We start from the raw sequence: 26,795 nt of genomic DNA, 5'->3' as shown, positions 1-26,795 counted from the left end.
TTTATTTTAGAATTTAATGTGTTAAATATATTTACACTGAAAAGAATGCTAGAAAGCGAAATGACCTCTAAAATGTCAATATGAACTAAAATTTCCTTAAAGGCCATATATGACCTTAGTGCAATCTTAAGCTAGTTTTACTTGTTATTTGAAGAGTTCGTTGAAAAGTATGTAAAGCGTAGAGGGAAGAATTGCCTGCCCTATAAATTATATATATTCCAGACATTGCCATGTCTGTCTGCCAGTCGCTATGTCCGTCAGTTAAAACGACGATATCTCGTAAACTATTAAAGCCGGAAAATTGGGATTTAAAATGCAGAATATATAACGCCTATTCATCGAATTTATGTCATGTCACTTTCAGTTATTGGACGGTGTATGATATATTCGGTTATATCTAACCAGGCGCACATTTGCAAAATCGAAACTTTATTTTAGAAGTTACAAGCATAGATGTAATTTTTTGGATATTTCAGACGTATGTATTTTGAAATTGGTTATTTACGTAACGGATATTTAACTGTCTGGGCACGCGACCATAGCGTTTTTTCATGTTTTTTCCTAAATTTTGACATAATTACTTACATTATAGTTCCTAAAACGTACACTCATAGCAAAATGTACCCTAAAAACAAGAAATTCAACATATTTTTGTCATTAATGGCAACCCACCATAAATTCTAGGTTAAATTTTGCTAAAATTAATAGCGTTTCTTTCTAAAATCTAGGTTTGCCCTTGAGGGAAGGAAATCTTTTCTAGAATTTAGAAAAATGTGTCCAAAATTTCGTATTTCTAATGCTCTGCACAAGTGACCACCACAAACGGCAGCTTTTATTTTTCTAAGTGAATCTCCAGTTGAAGCGCCTAAGAATCGGGCTCCGCAACCGATGACTGCATTTAACTGTTAACTTTGCTCTTTCTTTGGATCTTTTGACTTGCAATTAATGCCCCAGACCTTACTGTGTATGCAGCTATTGTTGCTGTTATGGTAGTGTTATTTTTTATATGCAGTTTCGGGAAAGCGGAAGCGTTGCCCACGCCCACTTGTCAGTTAGCCATGGCCAACAGTTGGGGCGAAGGAGTAAACGGGGCGAGGTGGGAGTGGGAGTGGGCGGACGTGGCATTGGGGGTGTTTAAAAACACCCCACGCACTCGCCTGGAAAAAGGGAGGTAGATAGCTGGCGATCTTCGCCGGAGATGGCGGCAATAGTTGAAAGTCTAATTGTAAACTGTTGTTCGCACTTCTCCTAACTGGTGCTTGTTAAGCGCTTGTTTATTAACAATTTAGCACGGAAAATTCACAGGCAGAACCCAAGAATCGACTGGGAGGGGGAGTATTGGACGGAGGACGAGAGAGGGATCTTCTCGTGGGCGTAACTTATCTCCGAACGGGACCACCGAAAATTTATGCCCGTTGCCGGAGCGAGCTCCTCACATACTCGTAAAGTTTGTTAGTTTATGTGCTGACCGCCTGACCTTCCCCGCCCCTTCCATCGCCCCATTACTAGATCCCCAACACACACTACTCACATGTTTCTCGCCGATCATAACTGTCACAATGTTCGAGGCATGAAAATGGGGCGTGTTGGGTGGCTTGGATTTTTCTGTGAGTTGCGAGGGGGTGGAATAGATCACTGGGATCCCTGGGATGTGAGCGCCGATGTTGGCGGGGAAATTTACCTATTTATACTATAAATAAAAGTTACATATCAGCATTAAAATTTGTAGACAATTTTTACGTTGGGCTAAACTTTTAACAGTTTGAAAATGGCATAAGCAATAAATCGAATAAACATTCGTTAAAATTAGATTTCATTGACTTGCAAACAATGTAATCCAACATGTTATTTCATTTTACAATGCTTTTTTTAAATAATGAACAGTAGGAATATACAAATAAAATTTAACAAGAAAAGAAGCAAACTTCATATTGCAGCTATTGCAAACATTAAACATTCTTGAAAACATTAAAATTATGATGAAATAGAGTATGTTTAAAAACATTGAAGCTATGATGATTTGCAGCTCAGTAATTCGATAATTCCTATGTCAGGTATATGATATCGTTTTCCGGTTTCAATTAAATTTAAAGCGTAATTCTAAACAGTCAAATTGAGGAAGTTTTCTTCCTTTATTTATTTTTGGAACCGTAGTTTTTTGGATGTTTAATGAAAATTATGAACAGACTATCTATCATTATGGAAAAAGGTATTTGAAAGCAATACATGTTTCTTTTTAAGTCTTACAAAACAAAATGTATAATTTATATATATTAATATTTATTTAAACGTATATGCCGACTTAAATTGCTCTATTGGATACCCTTATTTAATGACTTTTCCCCAGACAACTAAGTGTAAACTAATGCTCCCTTTTTTTTCTCTTTCCAGGTAAGCTTTTGAAACATCGACGCTGTTTTGGTTATGCAAGTTGGGCCAACTACCCAACAAAGTTAAACTAATGCAAATAATTGGATAGATCGCAGCGGGCCGACGCCCTAGCTAAAAACCTCAGAGGAAACCAACAAAAATGTAGCGAAAATCGTAACAATAGGGCACTGACCGTTGCAGCCAATTTCGATTCCAAATGTAAACGATTTTCGTTTTAGTGGTCCGCTGCAGTGCTTGCATAAGTTTTGTGTGCGCAATTCGGGCTAAATAAGCCAGTGGAATAATAACGGCCGGCATGGGTTAATGATGCGACATGTTAGCCAACGAAACACAGGCAACAAGAGCAAACGAGATGAAAAAATGCGTCACGCTTACCGTTAGCATTCCAAAGAAAATTGGGTGGCAGAGGGGTGAAAAATGGGGTTCGGGAAACGTGGGGGCTCCAGCTTGCCATGGAGAACGCACACGTATGGCAAACCCCTCCCTGGGGGGTCCCATCCCAGCGTAACATCCCAACCCATCATGCATTTCCACTCTCCCACGGATCGGCTTAGATTGGCCTGGCCTCCTCCCCGCCGCCCAGCATGTGGTGCGCTCCCTTTTTTGGCAAATTTGGTGCAGTGGCAGCAAAAGCGGCAGCGCCTTTCACAAAATCTAATCAGCAGGGGAGTGGACTACCGAGGGGAGTGGTGCAAAGGAAGAGAGCAATTTAATCAAGCGAAAAATTAGCAAGGAACAAAAAACGAAGAAAATAGTTTTTTTGAGAAGTAGAACATGATATACCCTTAAGTAATTTTACAAATCTAAGCTTATTCTAAATCGGGATTTCAATGAAGATCCCCCACCAATAACACCTTGAGAAAACTTTTTTTTTGGCCGTATAATTTGTATGAACATTTTAAGGTTCAAAGGTCCTGCATTTACCATACATTGGTGAATTCGAGAAATATTATATGAATTTTTTTTTAAATGTGTTTTAGGGTCTACGCATTGAATTCAAAGCCTATAATCGTGGCCTTTGTCACAAACTTTTAGATTATTGCGGAACGCTTAAAACTTATAATACAATGTTTTCGTTTTGTACACCAAAATCTATCACATTAATCAGTAAGAGTTATAGAAAAGATGGAGCGTTACACAAATTCTATTGCAGCTATTGTACTCCTAGCCAAAGTGCATAAAAAACCCCATGACTACGGAAAAACTGGCTGCTTGATTTAAGCAAGTCAGTGGGCGTTGTTCCGCAAATAAAGCGGTACGGGAGGAGGAAAGTGGATAAAAGTCTTTCAACATGGAAATCTTGTTACGCTGCCAGGCAATTCTAATTTTGCAATCCTCGGTGCGTGTGAGTTTTTCAACAAGAAAAAAGAAAATAGAAGGTGACCAGGAGATAGATCCGCTTGCATGAGCAAATTTGATACCATCTGTGTACAATTAGCTGTCAATATTGCGCATGCGCCACTTATGCAAAAGAAGACGGCAATCCACGGAGGGGAAACTATCGGTAATGGCGTTCGGAGGTAAAACAGCAAAGCAAACAAAAGCAACTGGTGACTGACTCATTTGCTTAAAATATTTTACAACACGCAACACAAAGTCAACAACAACACACGCAACTATGTCTGACAAATACAGTAAAAACATTTTGGCAAGATTCAACAAATTATAAAAAAATAAATAAGCAATTCCTCAAAAACAGCATGTTATCGATATCTTACATAGTTAACTATTATAATTTTTCTTTTTGAAGATATTCTTTCCAACTTAAAAATAATCAATTTGTCTTTATCAGAAGCAAGAAAAAGAAACACACTTTCTCAAATGTAAATTTGATCTCGCCAACTTTATAAAAACAAATGCTGGTTAAGAGTTTATATTTTTTATAAGGTAGGAAAAAAAGTTAAATTTAAAAAAAAAGGTCGCAGCTTATATATTGTAAGCAAATTTCAAAAAAAAGAATGTCATTGCAAAGTTTTCGCTGGCATGGCATCATCAATGTACCTCAAATCGTCACTCCCCATTCCCCCAACTAGGCCAAATGTATGCCTATTGGCCCACACCCAGAGCTATGGAGGCAATTGCAGCTCTTATATAGATATAGACACGACGGCCATAATCGTAGAAGGATTAGGCAGAGCCACTAAATATTTTTTTGTCGCTTGCTCCACATTTGGTGCGTTGGGCAATTTCAAAGGCGGACGAAAAGTCCCAGGGCGAATGCACTTGGGGTGTTACATAGCTGTTGTTGCTGCGGTGTACAAGAAAAAATATTAATTACAACTGGATATATGCGACTGAATTTACGTACCATTTTTTATATGAAAGTATGAATATCTTCAAAAATATCTACGAATTGGCTAAATTAAGTGCTGTTCATATTGATCAAAATTTAAAAAAAATTGTGTCTGTGCAATATAACAAAAGTATTGGCACAAAGGCGCGTGAGTGAGTATATTTTGTTTTTTTTTTTGTTTTTTTTTGGTTTTCTTCTTATTTTTTTTTTACAACAAATAATAAACAATGGGGCGTTCCCGTTCGCCTCAGCTGCAGGTTGCAACTAAAATATAACATTCGCCAAAATTCGTGCCTTCCATATGTCGCCAGAAAGTGGCGCACTTCGGGCCCAAGTTAAAGTGGCCCAAAAAAGCCAAATCCGTTGTCGTGGAAACCTCTCGAAGGCATTTCGCTCGGCTCTCAGTGAGGGTAAATCAATGAAAAGTGTGTCAGCAGTGTGTTAACATGTGAAGCGGGTAGTGCAGCCAAATATTTTTATGCTGACAGCGAAGTTTTATATAAAGGGGAACAAGAACAAGTGTGCCCCGAAATAATTCTATATTATTACACTGGTTTACAAATTTTAATCGATGAAATCCTCCAGCGATCAAATCTTGATTTTCCGGTGCAGATGGACTCCATGATTCAAAAAATGGCACTACAAACTTTTTTGTAGAATATCATTTTGTTTTATCGTTTTTAACCTGCTTTCACGCTCATTTTTTTATATCCAGTTCTGCTTTACTGAATTCGGTCATCGATAGATACTTCTTCAACTTAGCTACAAGTAACTATTGCATAATAAAAATATTTTTTAAAACATCTAAATCTTTAACATTTTAAACATATGCGTATATGTTCAAAAATATTAAAGCTATGGTGACTTTCACCCCATTTATTAATTCTTTCGTATGACAGCTATATGATATCCTTTTCAGATTTAAATAAAATTAAATGCGTAGATCTAAGCTATTAAACCATTGCTATGTGCATAAGACATAAGAAAAAGGAAAATTAGAAAAGCTAACATTTTTTTGCATTTGTGTTTAATATTTCGATTATTCCCTTGTTAATTATTTTTTAACCGTAATTCCAAAATAATAAAACAACACTAAATATCGAAAAACTTAAAAAAAATTAAATAATATCAAATAAATGTTATCACTTTATCTTGAAGATGGAACATCACGAATCTACTAAGTTATTAACCTTATCAGGCGGACATGGCTAAATCGACTCTCCTAGTGATACTGACCAAGAATATATGAACATTATGGGGCGGAAATGTCTCCTGCGTTACAAACTTTTGACTGATATTATAAAATTCTCTTTAAGAGTATAAAAATATATTAAGACTGTGCTTGGTATTAAAATGTTGTACCATATTTCAAGAAAATTTACTTTATAAGAACAATATAGCTTAAAGTTTGAAATGTTGACCCAATGTTGTAGGTAAATGTTATCAAGAATACCTAAAAACATGTAAAAAAAAGTCAGACATAAAAAGTCTAAAGTACTCATCATCCTCAAAACAAAACTAAATACTTAATAAGAACAGAAGAGATCTTGGTCCTCACAAAAAGTTTAATGGTCCCCACCTCTGGTCCGGCAAGTTTTCAATCCACCGCCTTGACAAGAACACTGGCCAAGAGCACTCCTCCGCCGCGTTCCCCCCGGAGACTTGGAGGTGGGCGGGCTTATGAGTGGCAAATGTCTTAGCCCGGGTGGTCCGCCAAGTATGTTAAGTGTCTTCGGAAAATTGTACGATCATAACTCAATAGCCGGGACTCATTAGGGCCAAAAAAAAGAAAAAAGCCAAAAACTCCACCGAACCGCAGACAGATTGCTCTGAGCGGTGAAGTGGCGTCGGCGTGTGCAACAGTAGCCTCAGTTGTTTGCGCTTCCCCCGCAGCAGGCACACACATGCTTGGATGTATACTGGAAACATTTAAGCTAATGCCCAAATCATTTTCGAGTTTCCACTCAAAAAATGGATCTCAATTTCCTCCATTTGGAGCAGGTGAGTCAACCAGGGGCCCGACAAGAAATTGCTGCCCAGAATCTTTCGTCACCGCCGACGGTCACGTCAAGCCGTGCGGTTAATGTCCGTTAATCTTCCGCCTTCCCCCAGTTGTTTTTACTCATTTTTCGTCGGGAGACCTTTTTTGGGAAACTTCTAATCACCTTAGAACACGCTTTATTATTGGCTAAACTAGTTACAAAACGGTTTCCAAAGATGAGCATTAATTATTGCCAAAACAAAAAGAAAAAGGAACTCTGGTCGCTCGACACCAACTTTGTTATAATCTTTGCCTAAATATTATGGTTTTAAACAAAGTCTGAAAAGCCATTGTTAATGGTCTACATACAACAGTTATATAGGTGTTCTGTATAAGAAAACTGGTAAAAAAAATAGAATGGTAAAAATAAATATCTGACTACTAAATTTAAAATTGTATATTAAATATTAAAACTAAATAAATTATTAAATTACATGATTTATAAATTTAAATTTAAATTAACGTGAAAAATATTAGTTTTAAAATATTTCCTATTTGATTTAAATGCATTTTATTTGAGTTAAATATGGTTTAAATTTTTAATAAATTTTTACATATTAAATCAAACCCGAATATTTTCATATATTAAATAACTCAATACCGCAATGGATGAAAATCAAAGTGGAGATATTTTAATTAAATACAAAATATTTGGATTTACTCCGTTTTTAAAGCAGCTGGAAGAGAATATAGGTTTCTGAGACAGTTTTTGACTTATTAGAAGTTCTTCCCGACTCAGATACAATATGGGCATTGCGAGGGTATTATATTTCAGTCAGAAGTGAAGGAGACATTCCCGACCCTATAAAGTATATATATTCTTGATCAGCATCACAAGGAGAGTCGTCCGACTGTCCGCCCGTTTGTACGCAAATAAGTCAAAGCGTTGGGATTTGCGCCATACTGCTTCACATTTTGCTACGTTATAAGCCCGGATAATAATTCAAAGAAATATGTTTGCAATCAAATAATTTTTATAAACTATACCTTTGAGCTCAACTTGATCAAAAATTAAAAAACGAAGTAGAATGTTAGAAAAAAAAGACAAAAACCAAAAAAAGTATAAATTTATTACCTTGTCTGAGGCTTTGAACCCGGAATCTTAATAACTTACCCAATGTTTCTTGTTCTAAGACACTTACTCCCTAGTCCAATCATTTTAAGAACGGAATGTTCTTTTTTAAAGAACGGCGTTCTTATTTTGAGAACATTTTTGAACCAACCACATTTCAAGAATCAATTAAACTTGATTCAGGAACATTATAACATTTTGTACTCAAAAGTTTCGTTCTTGTTTAGAGCACATTTTCAACTCAGCTGAGAACATCAAAATTCTCTCTGTGTAGTCGTTTGATCCGGCTCGTTCCGACTCTACTATTGATGCTGATCAAATATATATATATATATATATATACTTTAAAGGTTCGGAAATATCTCTTTCACTGCGTTGCCAACTTCTGACTGAAATTATAATACCCTCTGCAAGGGTATAAAAAGAAGTCAAAACACATCTAAGAAAAAGTTGTAAAATGTATTATCTGATTTCATCTGCAAGGATTGATTTTGTGGGAAATGTGGGTCAGAAAAAATTATTAATATAGTGGATTATAATGCTTCAACTGCAGGCTTGGGATCACTTTGGCTCAACTGTAGCTTAGATTTCTGAAACCTTTCACTGGCTATCAATAAATCTCTGTCTGCGATGGCAGGCGGCGATAAAGACAAACGGCCTGCCAATATGAATTAGCTAAGCGAATTGGCCATTTGGCAACTTGGTAAACAACTTCCCGGAGAGAGCATCCCTCTAGCCCTTCCCAGCCCGAGTCCAGTATCATCATTATCATTAGTACGAGTTTGCGCTTAAGTAAAATAATTGGCGAGCAGAGGGGGATAAAGGAAAAACTGTAGCAGTTGATAAATGTTTACCTTGATAGCACAAGCGAGAATTCTAAATACTCTGAAAAGATGGCTAAAGGAATGAGGGCCTCGCTTTGGTTAATCCATTTTATAAATTACCGCTTATCTTTGCTGGAAAAATTAGATTTATTAAACTAAAGCTAAATACAAGAAAAGGTATTAAAGTCAATGCATTACTAATTAAATATCGACGCATTTTTGAGACCTAAATTCTATACATTTAATAGACAGGTGTCTTTTCACTTCTTAGCATGCTTAACTAATATATTTTATAAAGTAGTAAACTTTTTAAAGTTAGAGTATCCCGGTGAAATGGGCAACTTGCATCCTGGCTAGCTGGAAAGGTCAAAAAAGTTCAGCGGCGAAGCAACGAAATTCCATTCATTGGCCATCGGAGAAAGAGAAAGACAGGAAGGAGGAAAGGCTCATTGACGATGTTGTCGTCTCGTCTGCAACTGAAACCGTGGCTTGTGCTTTGCCTTTTCAACACGCTTGGCCAATAAATTGTAACCAGCACTTGTTGTTACGCTTTTAACGGTTTGGATTCGGGTTCGACTTGAAGTTGTAGTTGGAGTCGGAGCTCGGATTCAGGTTCATGTCCAGGTACGGTTTCAGCCCCTCTTACTTTACATTCCTCTTGGCATTGACCGTGGCTGTTGGATGAGAGTTGCCCAGATCTATTTTTGCTTGGCAACAAAATATTTCTCTTGTTCAAATTTTTTACAGGAAACTGAAACTGCTTAGCCATTAAAGGCTGCCTCCGAAAAAAACATATTGCTGCTTGTTTTTTGCAGGCAACAATAGATTTGGCTCATTCGATTAGACTTGATTTAGCTGGGAAAGGGGTTGGGCTGGATCAAAAGATTTAGCTTTCAGCTTTTTTCATGGAATTTCCGCTCCATTCGTGATGCTTTTTCTGCAGGCCCGGTCTTTTCTCTACCGTTTTTCCCATTTCGATAGCATCACATTGGCCTGGTCAGCTACTGGGGGCATAAGTTGTGCATGTTTCTATTACTACTTTATTGGGTCCGATCGGAATTTGTCAAATCATCGAACTTGCGCGGAAGAAGATGGTCTGGGTGATTTGCATAAACCTTTTCAGCAGAACTCGTTACCTTTCTGCCCTGGGCTTTCGTGCGCTATTAGCCTAGAAAGCATCCATCTAGCCATTCAGCATCCAACATCCACCGTCTCATCTATTCGCATTGATGTTGTTCATCTTTTTTGGCAGCTTTGGGCCTCTGTTTGTTTTGCTTCACGGGCCCGCCAGCTTTGTGCTAATCACTTCAACATTTGCAACTGCTTTTTGACCCGCTTTTCCACTGCCATCACAGTTGGCAACCGGCAACCGTTTTGTTTGCTTGTAATTATTTTTGTTTATTTCTTACTGGTTGTGTGATGGGTCTCTAAGCAAGTAACATTTACAGTTTTAGAGGCGTTGCGTGTGGGTAATGATGGGTGATCTATGCGAATATCCGAATGTGTATTTAGATTGCCTAATAGTCACGGCATGCTTTCTGGACCCGGAATATTGGATTCGACTTTTTCTCTCGGCTCTTCGATTAGCTTTATCAGATATGCTAATTTTGTTAGCCTTAATAAAAGAGGTGCTTATGGGCTGCAACTAATAAACACATTTAGTTCAACGGCAGTCATAAGGGTTAACTTTAAGATTACATTTTTATCTTATTCATTCAGATTATTGTTTTTTTTTTCTAAAATATAGAACATCACAGAGAAATGTAGGCGACCCAGTAACTCGGGACTCTCCACCTCTGCCTTAATAAGTTTACGAATAAAAGCAATACCAAGCATCATTCATTCTTCTTTAGAAGAAGTCTACTAGGGTAAGATGGTAAGATTAGGTTTGCATCCCAATAAAGGCCCCGTAGAATTTTGGCTTTTTTAAATAAATTAAAAAAAAAGGCAGTCATCGAAACGAAGTTTATATACCCCTGCAGCAAAAAATGAAAAAAAATCAGAAAAGGGAAAAAACAAACTGAGAATTCGAAATCTCAAAATGAGGATTTACTAATTCTGAGTACAGATTTTGGCTATGCTCACATTGAGGATAATTTTACTCATATAAAGGATATGCTTACGTGAATGTTGAATTTAAAATATTTTGCTTATAACGAAAAAAAATGTATTTAAAATCCGTGGCCTAGCGGTCTGAGATGTCCAGACCGAGTTTGTATTTTCAAATAAAAAAATTCTACATTGAGAAGCTAAAAGGTTATGGACAAGCTAAGGGGTTATGGGTAACATGTAGAGTGCTATATTTTCAACCAAGGAAAGAGTAAGTTCATAAAAGCATTTTGTTCGTAAGTATGCTAAGCATACCAATTATTAAGTGAGCAGTTTTGTTCTTGATTTTTTTTTAATACAAAAATACTCAGATGTATTGCAATGTACTAATTAATTTTTTTTCTGTACAAAAAATGTTTCCTGAGTTCCTCAGCGAAATTTGTATGCATTCTATGTGTTTGTGTTTCCACGATTTTTCAAGCTAACTATAAGTTCAACTTCTTCATTGTCATTGGTGTCCACACCTCCAATTTGTGGTTATTTATGTTTGGCCAACTCTTTTAGCAGACCCGACTTTATCTTTTTTTGGAGCTTCCCAACGAAAACCCGCAACAAGCACATTGACACATCAGTACCTGTACCTGACTAGCCCTGACTTTACTCTTCATTGCACTTTTGGCATTGAGTTTTTTCTGCTCGGCTGCTGTCGACGACGAGTCGGTAGTTGTTGTCTATAAAAAAAAGAAACCTGCAACTTGGTCAAAGTGTCGCCCTGACATGTTTTTGCAAAAGGCGCATGGATAGAAGGGGGCGGGGAGGAAAAGAAAAACACTTTCCGTCTTTACGCAAAGCTAAAACCGCAAATCGTCTTTTGCAAAGGCAGCACGTCGGTGAATCGCAAACGAAGTTAGTCCATGACATGTTTGGACTTTCTGAGCAGGAAGCCAACCAATAGCAAGTGGCACTTTGTCTCCTTCTCTTATGTCTCGTCGTCGTTTGTTCCACAGGTTGCACCTAGGCCCGAACGAGTGAAGATACACTGAAGGAAAAATCAATCAAATTCCTATTCAGGTCGCCTTTAAAATACTGTTTCGTTGAAGATGGTTTTATCTAGCCTTGTCCATCCACCTGTTCGTCCATCCGTCCGTCCGCTTGTCCGTCTGTTTCTTCGCAAACTAGTCCCTCAGTTTATAAGCTATCTGTTGCAGGTAGTATATAAGTCGAAACGAGTCGAACTACTGTATCAAATAGCTCCCAAATGAACAATCGGAAAAAAAATGTTCATTTATTTAAAGGAAATGCGATAAACTGTAATGAATTAAAAGGGGAGAGAGAAAAACTACCTTTTTAATAAGAGTTCGAAGGTAAATGTTTGCATTCAAATGTCTTCACTTTGTTTTCTATATATTAGAAAAATAATTTTTTGAGTGTATACAAGTACACTAGAATGTCTCTGCAGAAATGTTTTGAAGGCATCGCAACATACGGGTCACAGTCTAGGTCCTACCACTCATTTTTTTACAGAGACCTCAGTTGGTCAAATGGGCAGCAGAATTGAGTCAGTGTGACAAGCAATAATTCCCTCCTTCGGCTGGGAAGCCACATAAAAGTTGCCAACTAAGCTTTTAAGTGGGACAACCCATGTTTAACTCCCAGTTGCAGCTAATTTCATGCAAATTATCTATCTTAATGTAGAAACGCTTTTGTGGGTGCTGTCCACTTGCATAATTAAAAGTTTCGACAAAAGTTCCCAAGCAAATTGGAGCAATTTTGGTTTCTACTTTTGCGTGTAATACTCGGGGTCCAGACACAAAAGCAAAACTTTTCGTTGTTTTCCTTTTTTCATTACGGAGCCCCAACTCAAATTTATAAACGAGATAGACACGCCCCGCTAACAAGTAACAAGAGTTAGTTTTGCTAGGTTTTTGTGAAACATTTAAACAATTGTCTTGTTGGGTGTCTCTAATTGATACTGTCGTGACTTGGCTTGTGCTAGAGTCCAAATCTATTTCGCTTTATACGAAAAAAGCAACAGCAGTTTATAAAAGGCGTTTTCGGTTTGGTGGGTACAAGAAAAAGTTTAAAATTGAAAATTGCCCACGTTGTTAGTGCTTAAAATATATTCCAACAGAAGATTTATATTTGCTTCTACACTATAAGCCCAAACTATTAAATTACTGTTAATAAATATTCCAACAGATGATACTTTACTAAGAATATTTTGAATACTGAAAACATATAAAAAATAAATAATAATAATAAAAGCAAGAAGATTTAAGTAAAAAAAGAAACGAAATGCAAAGCTATGTGGATAAAATTATTTAATTATCATAATATGCAAAACCATTGAGTAACGACCACTTCTTCAAATCCATTTAACAGATAAATAATAAAGCATATTTGCAAATGGGAATTCTTTCGCTTCAGAAATTACATTTACCTGAATTCGTAATTAATATTTAGTAACCTTACTAGTGGATTCGCAATTGCGGCTATTAACGATTGTCACAGCAGGAAAACAACTATTCTCATCTTAATTGTTCATAACTCTAGAAGATAACCTTGCGCTGCCGGTTGACACCTTTCACAATGTCGAACGCAACAGAGCCGACATTAAAAAGCTCTATCAAGTTTATTAAATCCGAAGCTGCAAATAAAAAACACACCTACACAAAAATGCAATTTTAAAAATCTAAGGAACCGGTAAGGTGAACTCTGCTTTGCTCACTAAACAATCAAAATGCCATTGTGCATTAATCTTAATTGAGTTTTATAGAGTTTTGATTTTTCATCATGAATTTTCATTAGACACGAGGGGAGCTTCCTTAAGTTTCTACTTCCGCATGGCCATAAAACTACTGACAATTGTTATTCACCTCATTATATATCAAAATGTTATACTTTTAACTTAACTGTCGTACATTTAAGAACTGCACGCCCTTAGCTTCTAGTATTGGCTATTAAGTTCGACTGATGGCGCCACCTGAACTATGATTGTTCTGTGGTGGGATATTAAATTTAAAATTTGGTGGCTTAGTAAAGGTAAATAATTGTAGGGGAACTTAACTTTAGCGCTTTTTCTTGTTATAATTATGTTCTAAAAATTAACTGCTTTTAAGAAATTAACTTCTTTCGGTTACGTTTAACGGTATGCAGCTAAACTGCAGCTTAAAAGTTCTGATATACTTTGGGTGTGATTCCTTATTTTAAAAGGTGTTATCCACTTGCGGAAGTTGTTTTGATGCACTCTTCGATGTTGTTTTGATAGCATGTTTAACTGACAAAGATAAAGTGTTTTTAACTACTCTACTTTGCCCAGTCACTGCCACAGGAAAGACTTTTATAACTGCTCTGGAAATTAAGTGCTGCCGAAAGGCCTTTGCTTAGATGCCTCAACATCAACTTTTCTATAAAGACTCGTCACGTTGAAATCCTGAGGTGTTTTCACTTGCCTTGTTAGTTTTAAGGTTGTTAAGTTTTCGCTTGCAAAGATTTTAGATACCGTCAGTATTGATACAAAAATTTTGTTTGAACTTTAATTTTTTTAAATGTAATTTTGTAATTAAAAATAATTTTTTTTGCTTAGATCTTCCAAGTCTCTTTAAAATCTTTAAAAATTAATTATTCCAATGTCTTCTTTTCATTATCAATCAGTAATCTTTTTTTAAGGCTTCCGTCGGTCTTGTCTCTAATTTGGGTTAATCTTTGCCCCAAAAGAACCATTCATAAAAGGCTATTTCGACTTGCCCGTTCTTTACCTAATCAACTCTTTTCTTAATAAAAAAAATCACGCTCCATCTTGGGCCGGCTATCTATGCCACTTAATAGAAGACAACTGCATAAGCTGAAGCTAAAGCTACACTGATTTAAAAAGGAATAGTAAAATTAAGTATGTGACTATAAAACTCAAAATTTAATTTAATTTTTAATTTTATCCCAGCGCTAAAAGCATATACTTATTGTTAAGACACTGGTCACTATACTATGAAAAAATATAAACATTATTGACATAAGACTAACACCTATAAACTATCTTATTTTAAAGAATTTTCAATTTTTTTTTATTTTTCCCCCTCCTTTTTTTTATGATATTGTAATTTTCATGTTTATTTTTCGAAAATGATTTGTTATTTATAAAATTATTTTACTTCATTTTAAGACAGAGAAATTTTATAATTAATTCTTAAATTAAATATTTAATTTAAATTAAATTCAATTCACATTAAATAGATTATTTAATTTAAAATATATTAATTAATTTGGAAAATAATTGATTTAAAATAGTTCCCATTTAAATAATTCATTTTATTTAAGTTTAGTATGTTTTAAACTAAAATGACATTATCAGATATAAGGAGCAAATCCAAAAATAATCAAATTAAAATTTTTAAAAATTGTAATATTTTCATATTTAAAATACCTCAAAAGCGAAACAAATGCAAACAAAGCTAAAAATTACTAAACTGAGTACCAGTGTATATGAAGCGTTGACTTTTTGCAGCAAAGCCTTTTGACGGCATCTGCAACCTGGAGAATTTGCAGCGCTTGGGGGTCAGTTATTAATTCACATCAACCTCCTGTACGACGCCTTGGATCCCGACATTTGGTAAATTGGCCAATTCATGCGCTTTAATTACTTCATAAAGAAGCTACGTTTCTGGCTTGTTTTTTAACGTTTTCTGGAAACCCTTAGCTTCAAAGCATACATTTACTAACACTTTTTTAAAAAGTGTTGTGAAAATTAAGCTAAATGGTTATGCAATTGCAACCCATGAAAGCAGGGTTGCCAAAGCCCAAATGCTCATGTCTTTTGCTGTTGCACTGCCTATTAATATAGGAAAAGCAAAGTCGATGCATTTTTTCTTCGCAAGTAATTATCTTTCAGGTTTTATTTTGTTTTGTAGTTTTTATATTTTTATACCCTTGCAGAGGGTATTTTAATTTCAGTCAGAAGTTTGCAACGCAGTGAAGGAGACATCTCCGACCATATAAAGTATATATATTCTTGATCAGGATCACTAGCAGAGTCGATTTAGCCATGTCCGTCTGTCCGTCCGTTTCTATGCAAACTAGTCTCTCAGTTTTAAAGCTATCTGCATGAAACTTTTGGGACGCAAACTTCGCAGCTATTGCAAAAATTAAACATTCTTGAAAAAAATTTAAATTATAATTTATTTGCGTATTAGCTTAAAAACATTAAAGCTATGATGATTTGCAGCTCAATTATTCGATAGTTTCTATGGCAGCTATATGATATGGATTTCCGTTTTTAATAAAATTAAAAGCGTAGTTCTGAACTGTCAAATTATTAATAAGTCAAAAAGAACTTTTTAGAAAAAATACAAAATAGAAAAGTTAAATTTTTAAAAAATTTTTTTTCTACCCTTGCAGAGGGTCAGTCAGAAGTTTGCAACGCAGTGAGGGAAACATTTCCGACCCTTTACAGTATATATATTATTGATCAGTCGATCTAGCCATGCCCGTCTGTCCGTCCGTTTGTTTGGGCACCCCTGCTTTATAAAGTAGGAAAAGTCCTCTTTACTGCGTTGCAAACTTCTGACTGAAATTAAAATACGCTCTGATAGGATATAAAAAGACTATTATTTATAGTAATCGAACAATTTATCATTACTAACGATTTATAAATAAAAATGTTTTAAGGTCATACAACACATAATGGCTTGCTAACGTTAATGTAAAGTTAATGCTTAAATTATTTTTTTTTAATAGATTTTAAACAGCAAAATAAATTTCAAAATGTAGAAGAAAAGTCTAATGCCAAACAAAGTGATGCAAACGGAGAAAAGGTGAACAAAATCAAACAGAAAATGTTGTCTGGCCAAACAATTTGTAAATTGCTTCCGACAGTAAATTTAATAATAACAAAGGCAGCGGCATCAACAGCGGCGACTGCTGGAAAATAATAGTTACTTTCAATCATTCATCATCGATTTCAATAAACACTTTCAATAATGGCCGGGCCGTAGAGACGCACAGTTGAGGAGGCAAGGTGCAGATTACTCGAACTCCCCTCAAAAGAGCTTCGAATGTGTGAAAGATTTGCTTCACTTCGTACCGGTGCTTCCCTATGGGGATTCTATTCTGTCCGCTTCTTCAGGGCGATGACTGGCTAAACTATCAGAGATCCATTTGGGCTTTATGCTGCCTATGCTCGCCAATCATTCATTCCTTTGGCCACTGTAATTGGAAATTCTTGCCGCTTACATAGTTGCAAAATCACAAATGGATATTTGACGAGCAAATCTTAAAGTCTTGTGGCACATGCAGCCTTGACATTTCGCGGCGCCTGAAGAGATCGAAAAATAAGGGAGAACGCCCATTCTGATTATTAGACTTTTTTGAGACGCGATCAAAACGTGTTTCTATTCGATGCGACTCGCAGCGCTAATCGGATGAAAATGTCAAAAGTCGAACCTAATGATGCTATATATATTTTTATATAGACATAACTTTTGCCCAAGCGGTAAAACAACAGTCAACGGGCTGTTAAAACCAGTCAATGCTAATGGCAAGTCGGTTAAAGTATGCCAAATAAATTATATTACCAAACAAAAAAGGAAGCAAATTTCAGCAAGCCGAAGTTTTTTTTACAATATTCCGATACCGAAGTATTTTTTAATCAATTTTTTTCATATATTTTTCCGATTGTTTCAATAGGACCTATGTCAATTTTTAATTGTTAACAAAGTTAACTGCAGAACTCTAATATATTTAACAATTACTTTATTTTGAAGAACTTAAAAAACAATTAAAAGCACGAAGTAATACTTTTTTAAATTAATTTTTCCAATTGTTTCTATGGAAACCTTTTGATATAAACGTCTGATCCGGTTCGTACCGACTTATCTTCTACCCGCAATTTTTGGGAACGTTTTATGCAGGTAGGTGTAAAGCCGAGAGACTAATTTCCGTAGTTTGGACTTTGCAATATATAAATACACATATTTAGTTCTTAATTAAAATTTGAAAATTTGTCAAAGTTTAAGGGCGATATTTTTTAGGTCGATTTTCTAAAGTATAGAAAAATATTTCTATGAAAAAACAAAAAAACACTAGTTTTCTCCCTGAAATCTGTGCAACTTGGCACACTCTCCAATAGCAGCCATTCGCGGTCTCTTTGGCTGTTCTAGAACAATTTTGTGTCGTATGCTAAGCAAAAGACTCAGGAAACGAACTGCAGGCTGGCACTTGGCTTACTTCGCGAGCGTCTTCCTCTTCGCACTGGCGGATAATTATGGCATAAAAATTGCTTTTCATTTACCTCAAAATAAAGCAATTGTTAGAGGCCGGGGAGGAGGGCGAAAAGGGGGGAGGAACGCGATGCGGATGTGAAACTGCGCAAGTGCGGCTCTTCTTTTGTTTTATTTTCTTTCATTATTATATATTTCTTTTTGCCACTTTCTGGGCAGCTGCTTAACATGCCACACAAGCAGAGAGCAGCAGGGGAAGCTTCCAGACAGGCCGCAAAAAGAAGATGCAACTGCAACAGTAAATATGTAATTATGTTAAAAGACAGCCGGCAGCTGCCTCAATTCTCCAGCTCACTCTATGCCTATCTTCGTCATAGAGCTGGGTAAGCATAGATAATATCGGGATTGCTCTAGGAATTTTTTTGGTTTAAAAAACTTTGATAAGTCTTAAGCTAGTTTATTCGTTTTATTTTATTGATACTTATACTTTCACCAACATTTAACGAACATGCCATGTAGAACATCTTGACATGGTTATGTTTTTAAAACAGATATCTAAATTTAAATTATTTTTATAATATTTATTATTATATAAATAATATTATAATTAATCTTTGTCAGTACTCTAAATTCCCTGTGTTTCTCTATTTCCCCCTATTTTATAACTATTACCGTATCTGTGGGTATGCCTTACTTTTTATTTTGGATTTTTTATTTGATATATATGTCTTGAGCATTTGAAAAATGTACAATGCCAGCCATTTGCCTATTGGCTAATTTATCAGTACTTGGCTAGCGAAACTCTATTGGCCATTTGTCAACTGTTTGACAATTAAAATACGGGTCCGGATGCAACGCAGCTAAGAGATTGCGATATAAATTAACAGTCAATCCGGTATATTTTTATTTTCAGCCTTTGCCGAAAATCACTTAAATTGTTTGGTCAAAAAACAAACAGTGTCTTGCGCATCCCTTTCGATTGGCTTTAAATTTATGCGCTCGCTGAACTTGAAAAAAAGTCAAAAGAGCTGGACAAATAAAAAAAAAATGGGGAATCATAAACATTTTGTGCAAGCTGAAATCAGCTTTAATTTATAAAGATAACCGGTTAGACCTCATCAGACAGCTCCCTCCCCGAGTCTCCCCTAAAATGACAAGCTATGAGAATTGGGTCAAAATTAGCAACTCTTTGAGCCAATTTTAATGCGTTTCAATGGTGCAGAATGGGTGGGAGATGCTGGGAAACTAAGTGATTGGATAAGCTTTGTGTCCAATATCTCTATAAGAATGACATTTTGCCGAAAAAATATATAGAGGGTTTTGATAGGCCTAGATAAAGATAAGTTAAAAAAGTGAAATTGAAATTTTGATAAATGATGCATGCCATTCAGGTGGAAAACGGTTAATTCGTGTAAAAAAACACAATTTTTTTTTTAATTTTGACATTTAAACATTATTCTACGGCAACGACAGCAATTTCTCAAAAAAAATATGCATTGCGGTGCCCATCATAACACAAATTAAAAGTGAAAAACCTAACATATAGCGAAAACAGCGGTTAATTTTATTAATTTTTATATACATCGCTATATTTTTATATACGTCGCTAGTGTAACAAAATATTGCTGAATGTTTCAAAAAGGACGGTTTGAAGCTATGATGGGTACCGCCTTTTGGGAAAAGGTTTTAAAGTTTTGAAAACAAGTACACTAGGTCTAGTGAAGCTGTACAAAAATACCTATACCTTCGTCAACTTTTCTCCGATCCGAAAATTAAGACACAACATTCTTAAGATATTATACATTATTTTAAGACAAGAAAAAATTAAACACATTTTATTAACTGCGCAGGTACGTTTAATTAAAGCTCACCAACTTGAACTGATATTGATAAACATTCCCACTACTTTTTGTACTTTCTCTGGCATTGCCACAAATACCAAGAAACTTAAAATAGCATAAAAGCAAAAACGCAACACAAAATCCTTTCCCACTGTATGAAAGGCAGGCAATTTTTTACACACGCGTACAAACAGACAGTCATATGTTGATGGGTCAGAAATATGAAAATGTGTATTATATTATAATTAATTATGATTTTCTGAATGCTTCAAAGCCTCAAAGTCAACGCAAAGTTCAATGCCAAAGCGAAACAAACGCAGACCAAAACAAAAGCTACCAACCAAAATACATTTTGAATGCAACTCCCAGCTGATAATGCTTAATTATGTACACATAAAGCGCAGCTTCAGCAAAACAAAAAAAAAAAAACAAGAACAATGGCCTCAGAAAAGATGAAAATTGTAAAACGAAACGCGAAGATAATTCACACGGTATGAGCACTTGAGCAAAGGGCATTTAATGGCATGCAAATAAACCAATAAACTTAAATGAAAACTTTGGAAACTAATTTAATGAATGCAATCAACATTTTTAGCTTTGACTGCGGGTGTGACTCACATTGATATTTTCTCAAACTGCCGATACGAATTGGCAATACAAACTAAATAGTAGGACCCAAGTCCTATTAGAATTTCAGCAACTCTGTAAGCAAGGCTTACATCTTAAATTATGTTCACACTTTGATTTTATTAGAAAATTCTACTTTATTAGAAAATTCGTGTATTATAGAGTATTTGGTGAGGCCCATGCAGCGGATGCTTTTTGAAATGGCTATACAAGTAACGACTGGTTATTTTTAAAATATGTTATTATTGAATGAATATAATTTATGTACGGACGTACTTGAACATTTAAGAACTACCGTGTACAGATTAAGTACAGATCGTACTTGATAATTATATGTTTTTTTAATACACAGAGAAACGATATTTTTCGCCTTAATTCTGCTTATAGTGTTTGTAAATAATACTATAATTAATAAAAACAGTAAACTCTATAAAAAACTATTAATTTAAGAAACGACCTAGTATTTTAAAACAAGAACATTAAACCAGGGGGTAAGTGATTTGGAACCCGAGTTCAAACCCCAGACAAATATATTTTTAATTTTTATGTGCTTTACTAAAATTTCTTATCTAGTTGAACTCAAAAGTATAGCTATAAAAGCTATTTGATTGCTAACATATTCCTTTGAATTCTAATACGGGCTTAGTACATGATAAATACATCATTTATTTTGCACCAAGTCGACCCAACCTTGGTTCGAACTCGTACTCTATATACTGTATAATTTAATATGGTTATGCATTTATTTTATTTAGTATATATCTATGCTATACTTTTGAAGTCAACTTTTTAAAATAAAATAAAAGCATAACAATATTATTTTATATAACACTTTTTCTTCTAATGGCCCACGGGTCTTACATATCTACGATTTCCAAGTGGAAGTTAATTATTTTTTGGACTTCATTTTCGACTTCTAGTGGATATATGTACCTATTGAGTAATTGAGCAATGAGATCTCCTGACTTGCATATTGATGTGTCATCTGGTATTTATTTTTCATCCCACATTATTTACCCAACAATTTATTTTCGCCGCAAAGCAATTATCTCGAAAAACAAGGCTGCTATTTGTAAGCTCATATATATTTTTTCGCAACAGGAAAAACAATATAAATTTTATAAATATTTATATATATATAAAAACATAAGCCCAAAGCGAGCTCAGCTCATAAACAAATTGATTAGCGTATTTAGCGTTGAAGCAAGAGCAGCCTCAGCAAAGCCCACTTGGCACTCAAATAATTTTTGATCAACCATGAAATAATTGCTGCGATTTGATAACGAAATCGGGCTGTTGCCAAGCATTGGTATCCGAAAGTCTGGCCCCATCCTTCCGTAGAGTTCGCTGTTGTGTGCGACCTGATGGTACACACCTCTGTGGATGAGGTGATTTCTTCACACCTGGTACACGTTTTTTTAGTTTCTGGTTAAATAAAAAATATTGCAATTAGCAGGCTGAGTAACATCAGCATTCAGCCCCCCTAATCTTCTTCATTTATACAGATTGTAAAAACGAAATAGTTTCTTAAAACAAAATTTTTGAGTTCGTTCGTTATTATGCAAATAAAATTGAATTATTTTTTCTCCAAACTTTTTGTAACACTTTATAAAATGAAATTTCAAAATGTTCCATGATATTCTGTAATGATGAGAAAGTAAAAGCAACAATGACTGTCTTGTTCTTTAAAAGAAACATTATAATCAAGACAATAAATATTACAATAAATTTCAATATTGATTTTTACACAACGTCGAGGATGGGGTGATTTCTTCACACCTGGTACACGTGTATTTGGTTACTGGTTAAATAAAAAATATTTCAATTAGCAGGCTGAGTAACATCAGCGACCAGCCCTTCTAATCTTCTTCATTTATCCAGATTGTAATAACGATATAGTTTCTTAAATCGAAGTTTTTGAGTTCGTTCGTTATGATGCAAAAAAAATTAAATAATTTGTTCTCCAAACTTTTTGTTTATAAGAAGGAAGTAGGTTCCGACCCTTCAAAGTAAATATATTCTTGCTTAGGATCACTATCCGGATTAAGACATGTCCGTCTGTCGATTGTAGTTCTACTTTTGCAACTCCAGTTTATTTCAAAATTTGGCCATATAGTTTTTTAACTCGGTCAATATCTATCGACACACCAACACTTTTTCGAATCGAAATATTTACGGACACCTAAAATTTTTTACAAATCTAACCATTATTTCAGAAGTGAAGTGCTAAACGCAGTTTCTGTACCCTTGAAGTTTGCAACGCAGTGAAGGAGACATTTTCGATCAGCATTACTTGGAGAGTCGATCTGTCTGTCAGTCTGTCCATCCGGCCGTCCATCCGTCCGTTTCTACGCAAACTGGTCTCTCATTTTTAAAGCTCTCTGCATGAAACTTCCCCAAAAGTTGTCTTTCTGTTGCAGGTGGTATATACAGCTGCGGTCAATATAATAGTTGTGCTATTGCCCCTCATCTTTAAATTTTTGTAGTTGTTTTTTTTCTGGTTCAAATCTTGTCATGCAAACAAAAGAAATCCGGATCATTTTGCAGTTTATTTTATTGAAATCAACAATTTGAAAAATAGTGAGAAAACATAAATATATTATTTGCCAAACATTGGTTAGGATTGATTTAATTCGATTTTTGTCGATTATTGTAAGCTATGATTTCAGACCGTTATTCTATATGGTCACGAAACCTCCAAACGTCTTTTAAGTCAAAATAGGTCAAATATGGAACAATTGGGGCCATAAATGTTTGAGCTTGGCTGATTCTAAATTAGCTAGAAGTTGATTAGCAAAATACTGTAGGTTTCTTATGAGACTCAAGTCCTTCGAACTACTAAAAGTTAATTGTTCATGAGTTTTTAAAAATGAAGTTTATTGACCTCTTACATATTTACATTATAACTTTTCTATAATTTGAAAAAAAAACTAACTTGGACTTGAACACAAGTAGTAATGAATTTTTATTTACCGTATCGTACTAAAAAATATTCAAAACCAACGCCCTTTTAAATGAAGTGCAATTTTATGTTAAGGTGCAAAAAAATCACGTATACGATTACTGAGCCAATACCACCAAAGAGGGGTTAACTATGACATGGGAATGGCTTCAGCCTGGAAATGGGCTGAAAATATCTATAACAGTCTATTTTGGATTATTAAAGACCACTTCACAAAATAAGCATAGTCTTAAGTATCATGTTTTAACCTAGCTCTGTTGAAATTTTTTTTTTTCGTATTTGTGAAATGATTTTTGCCTTTTCTATAATAAGGCATCTATTACCTAATTATTCTTGCAACGAATAAGCCGATGCACGGATAAATATATATATGAGGATATTTCATATGCAAAGACCTCATAAGCTAAGGTAATCTTTTAAAACTTATATTTTTACAAAGAGCTCACGCGCCGTATAAATTTAAATTTTTAGCTCAGGTTTATTAATGCTATGAATTATCAAAATTTTATTCAGTTTATGTTTTTATTTCATTTTTATAACTTTTTGAAAAATTATGTCAAAACGGTTTATTTAGTTTTCTTAAATCCAGAAAAAAAACAAAATATTTAAGAAATTACAACATTTTTTCAGCAAAAAAGGATTATGTTGCTAATTTTTAATTTTAATGAATTAATCGTCTTCACTAATTTTGTTTGTTTTCAACAATAGTCAATAATGGCAAAATTTGGTCAAGAAATATAACAATTACAAACTATTACTACTATTAATTTTACCGCAATTGTAAGTCGCAACGAGCCAAATGCACCACTATAGCATATTACTTCACAACGGTTACAGCGGTTCCTGCTGATAGTTATGCTTCTGGTTTAACTTCTGAAAAGAAAACATAAAATAAAATGGAAACAGGGCTTGTTTTCTCGTCTTGATGATTAAATAAAAGTAAATTTTTAGGCGTGATATTCACACTACCAAAATGCTCCCAAACTAAACACAAATTCAAATAAAAAAAAACGGAAGGACAGACGGACATGGCTAGATCGGCTCTCCTGGTGATGCTAATTTATTAATTCACTTTATGGGATCGGACATGTCTTCATACTGTCTGAAAGAATGTATAAGAATTAAATTTTTTAAATTTGTAATAGTCAATTCTTGTTAGTAGTAAACGCAGGCATACTGTAAATCAACATTTTTGAGTTAACACAAATCTTTTTTTGCTTAAGATCTAGAACACATAATTTGTGCCCTTAGAAACCTAATTTTGCACCGTTATCCTTTTTGCAGATATATAACACCGTCAGCAGCTGCCACTGCAACGGCAACCAATTCAACCTCAGCGACAGGAGGCGTCGGTGGCACCAATCTGGCGGTTTATCCCACCGCCACCGCACAGGTGTATCGTTCCAGCAACGGCCTGGATGTTCTGGACTGCGCTGGACTCGAAAACCACAACACGGCCTCCACATCTGGACACTCCGGCATCGGCTTCTCTCAGCGCCTCAGGGAACTAGCCGCTTCCGCTGGACTGCTTTCCCTTAAGCCCCGCCAGCCTCTCAAGCCGGTGATCAAGACGCGTGGCTCTCCCGGACCGGAATTCCCAAAGAAGGTCACCTTCAGTGCATTTGCCACCGTGCAGGTGGTGTGAAGGCGCGTGAGTAGTGGGGGTATCATCTGTGCAGGCACAGAGCAAGGTGAGATAACTTATGCGTTTTTTAAATATATTTTAAGAAATATTTTCTTCATTTAAAAAAAAAAAACAAGAGATAACGCTTTTCCGACTATAAGATTCCCGTTACTCAGCCAACAAACTTTAAACTAAGTATTCCCCCTACAAAAAAAACGAAGTTTAGGTGGAGTCATCTATCGAACTGCATAGCTAACAGTAAAAGCTAAATAAGGGCGTTCAGCACTGTGGGGGATTACCGGCAGAGCAGCGACAGAAGAACGGCAAAGCGGCGGCAGAGGACTTTATAACCCTATAACTTCTTAAATATTAGCTCGACTTATAAAATTTCTGCCGATAGAAATGACCGAAACACACTCACACACTCACTAACATGTATCAGAGTGACAGTAAATACTTTCACGATTTGTGAGCGTTAGAGTGGGCGTGGCTCCGTTAAACTTGTGCTGCGTAGGAACTACTAAAATCTGCATAAAAACCCCCAAATCTCTAGCTTTTATAGTTTCCGAGATCTCAACGTCCATACAGAGGGACAAACCGACGGACATGGTTAGATCGACCCGACAATTGATCTTGATCAAGAATATATATTTGATATGGTCGGAAATGCTTCCTTCAACGTATTACATACTTTTCAACGATTACAATATTAACTCTACGAACAGCGGGTATAACAACTTGTAAAAAAATCAAAACCTTTTTTTTTGAATTAATAATAAAAAGAGACTAGATTTCATTTTTAATTCAAGTTAAGTTAAAGTTAAGTTAAGCTAGTTTATTGATCAAAGTTTCTCACACCTTGGTTTTGTAATCAATTTAATCAATAATGAAAAGACTTTTTTAAACACATTCTCGAAATAATTATAATTAAAATATCTTTATTAATGTATTTTTCTTTCTTTTCTTTGCAGTTTCACCTTGCACTTGTTAACCATTATTTGTTGTTGTTTATGTTTGTTGCTGTTGTTTAATGTTTAGCCAAAACTATGGAAACCATAAGAACAGAACTACTCCTGAGAATAAAAAAAAATTGTGCCATGTCTGTGGCTTAAAACAAAAATTAAAACCATATAGAAAGGAATTGCACACCCCATAGCTGAAGAAAATACCTCAAAGTCCCAGAATCTCTAACTGTCTTTTTTCTTATCTTTGCTTTCTTAATAGTATAAAGTTTATACATTTGCCTTTGATAGACTGACTTATTAACCACTTTCCTAGAGTTCCTTTCGATCACCCTCTACTAAAACAGTATTTTCCATATTTTTTCATTTTCTACCATTTTCCCCACAAACACACCCGAAAAAACGCTCGAAAAGAAAAAGACTACAAACGCGAAAATTCTAAATATTTTCTATTAAATTGCAAATATGTGTGAATTTTTGCTTATAACGATTCTAACAGCAAATAAAGTCATAAATATATGTATTCATTTAATATGTAAGTCTGTTTTGTATATGTGTATATATACATATATATAAACCATGATTTTGCATAAATTATTTTATAGGAAACAAAAAAACGTTTTGAATTCACAAAAAATGTTAGCGGAACTGCTGTTAATTTTATTTAATGTATAATAAAATATATAATGTAAGCCTAAAAGTATGCATGATCAATAAAATATAAATAAAACCATACTAACAGTCTGTCTATTATTTTGGGACCCTTTGTCACTGTGGTCGGTCATGTATGGGAGCCGCGGCCATAACTACTTCTAGAGGGGCTGTCGCTTTGAAACTTGTTCCAAAAATCTAGAAAAATGTTAGAATTGGTCAGATCGTACCAATATATCCTATAGCT

At 35.1% G+C, this 26,795-nt stretch overlaps 1 protein-coding gene across 2 annotated transcripts in view; it reads left to right on the top strand.

The window, feature by feature from the left end:
* LOC108141074 (ras guanine nucleotide exchange factor V) overlaps nt 1–26,615 on the top strand; it is a 58,501-nt gene extending 31,886 nt beyond the window's left edge. Inside the window, exons 2-3 of one of the 2 annotated variants that reach the window (XM_017264234.2) lie at nt 24,596–25,002; nt 25,907–26,615. In XM_017264234.2, the coding sequence (XP_017119723.1) occupies nt 24,596–24,956 (361 nt within the window). In that variant the 3' untranslated portion in view covers nt 24,957–25,002; nt 25,907–26,615. Of the gene's footprint in view, nt 1–2,391; nt 4,707–24,595; nt 25,003–25,906 lie in introns of those variants that run through there. The other variant, XM_017264235.2, reaches the window with a different exon arrangement.
* Nucleotides 26,616–26,795: the final 180 nt, after the last annotated feature.

Source organism: Drosophila elegans, unplaced genomic scaffold (genome assembly GCF_018152505.1).
Source record: "Drosophila elegans isolate 14027-0461.03 unplaced genomic scaffold, ASM1815250v1 contig_476, whole genome shotgun sequence".
Lineage (NCBI taxonomy): Eukaryota > Metazoa > Arthropoda > Insecta > Diptera > Drosophilidae > Drosophila > Drosophila elegans.
This window is presented reverse-complemented; position numbering and strand designations above follow the sequence as displayed.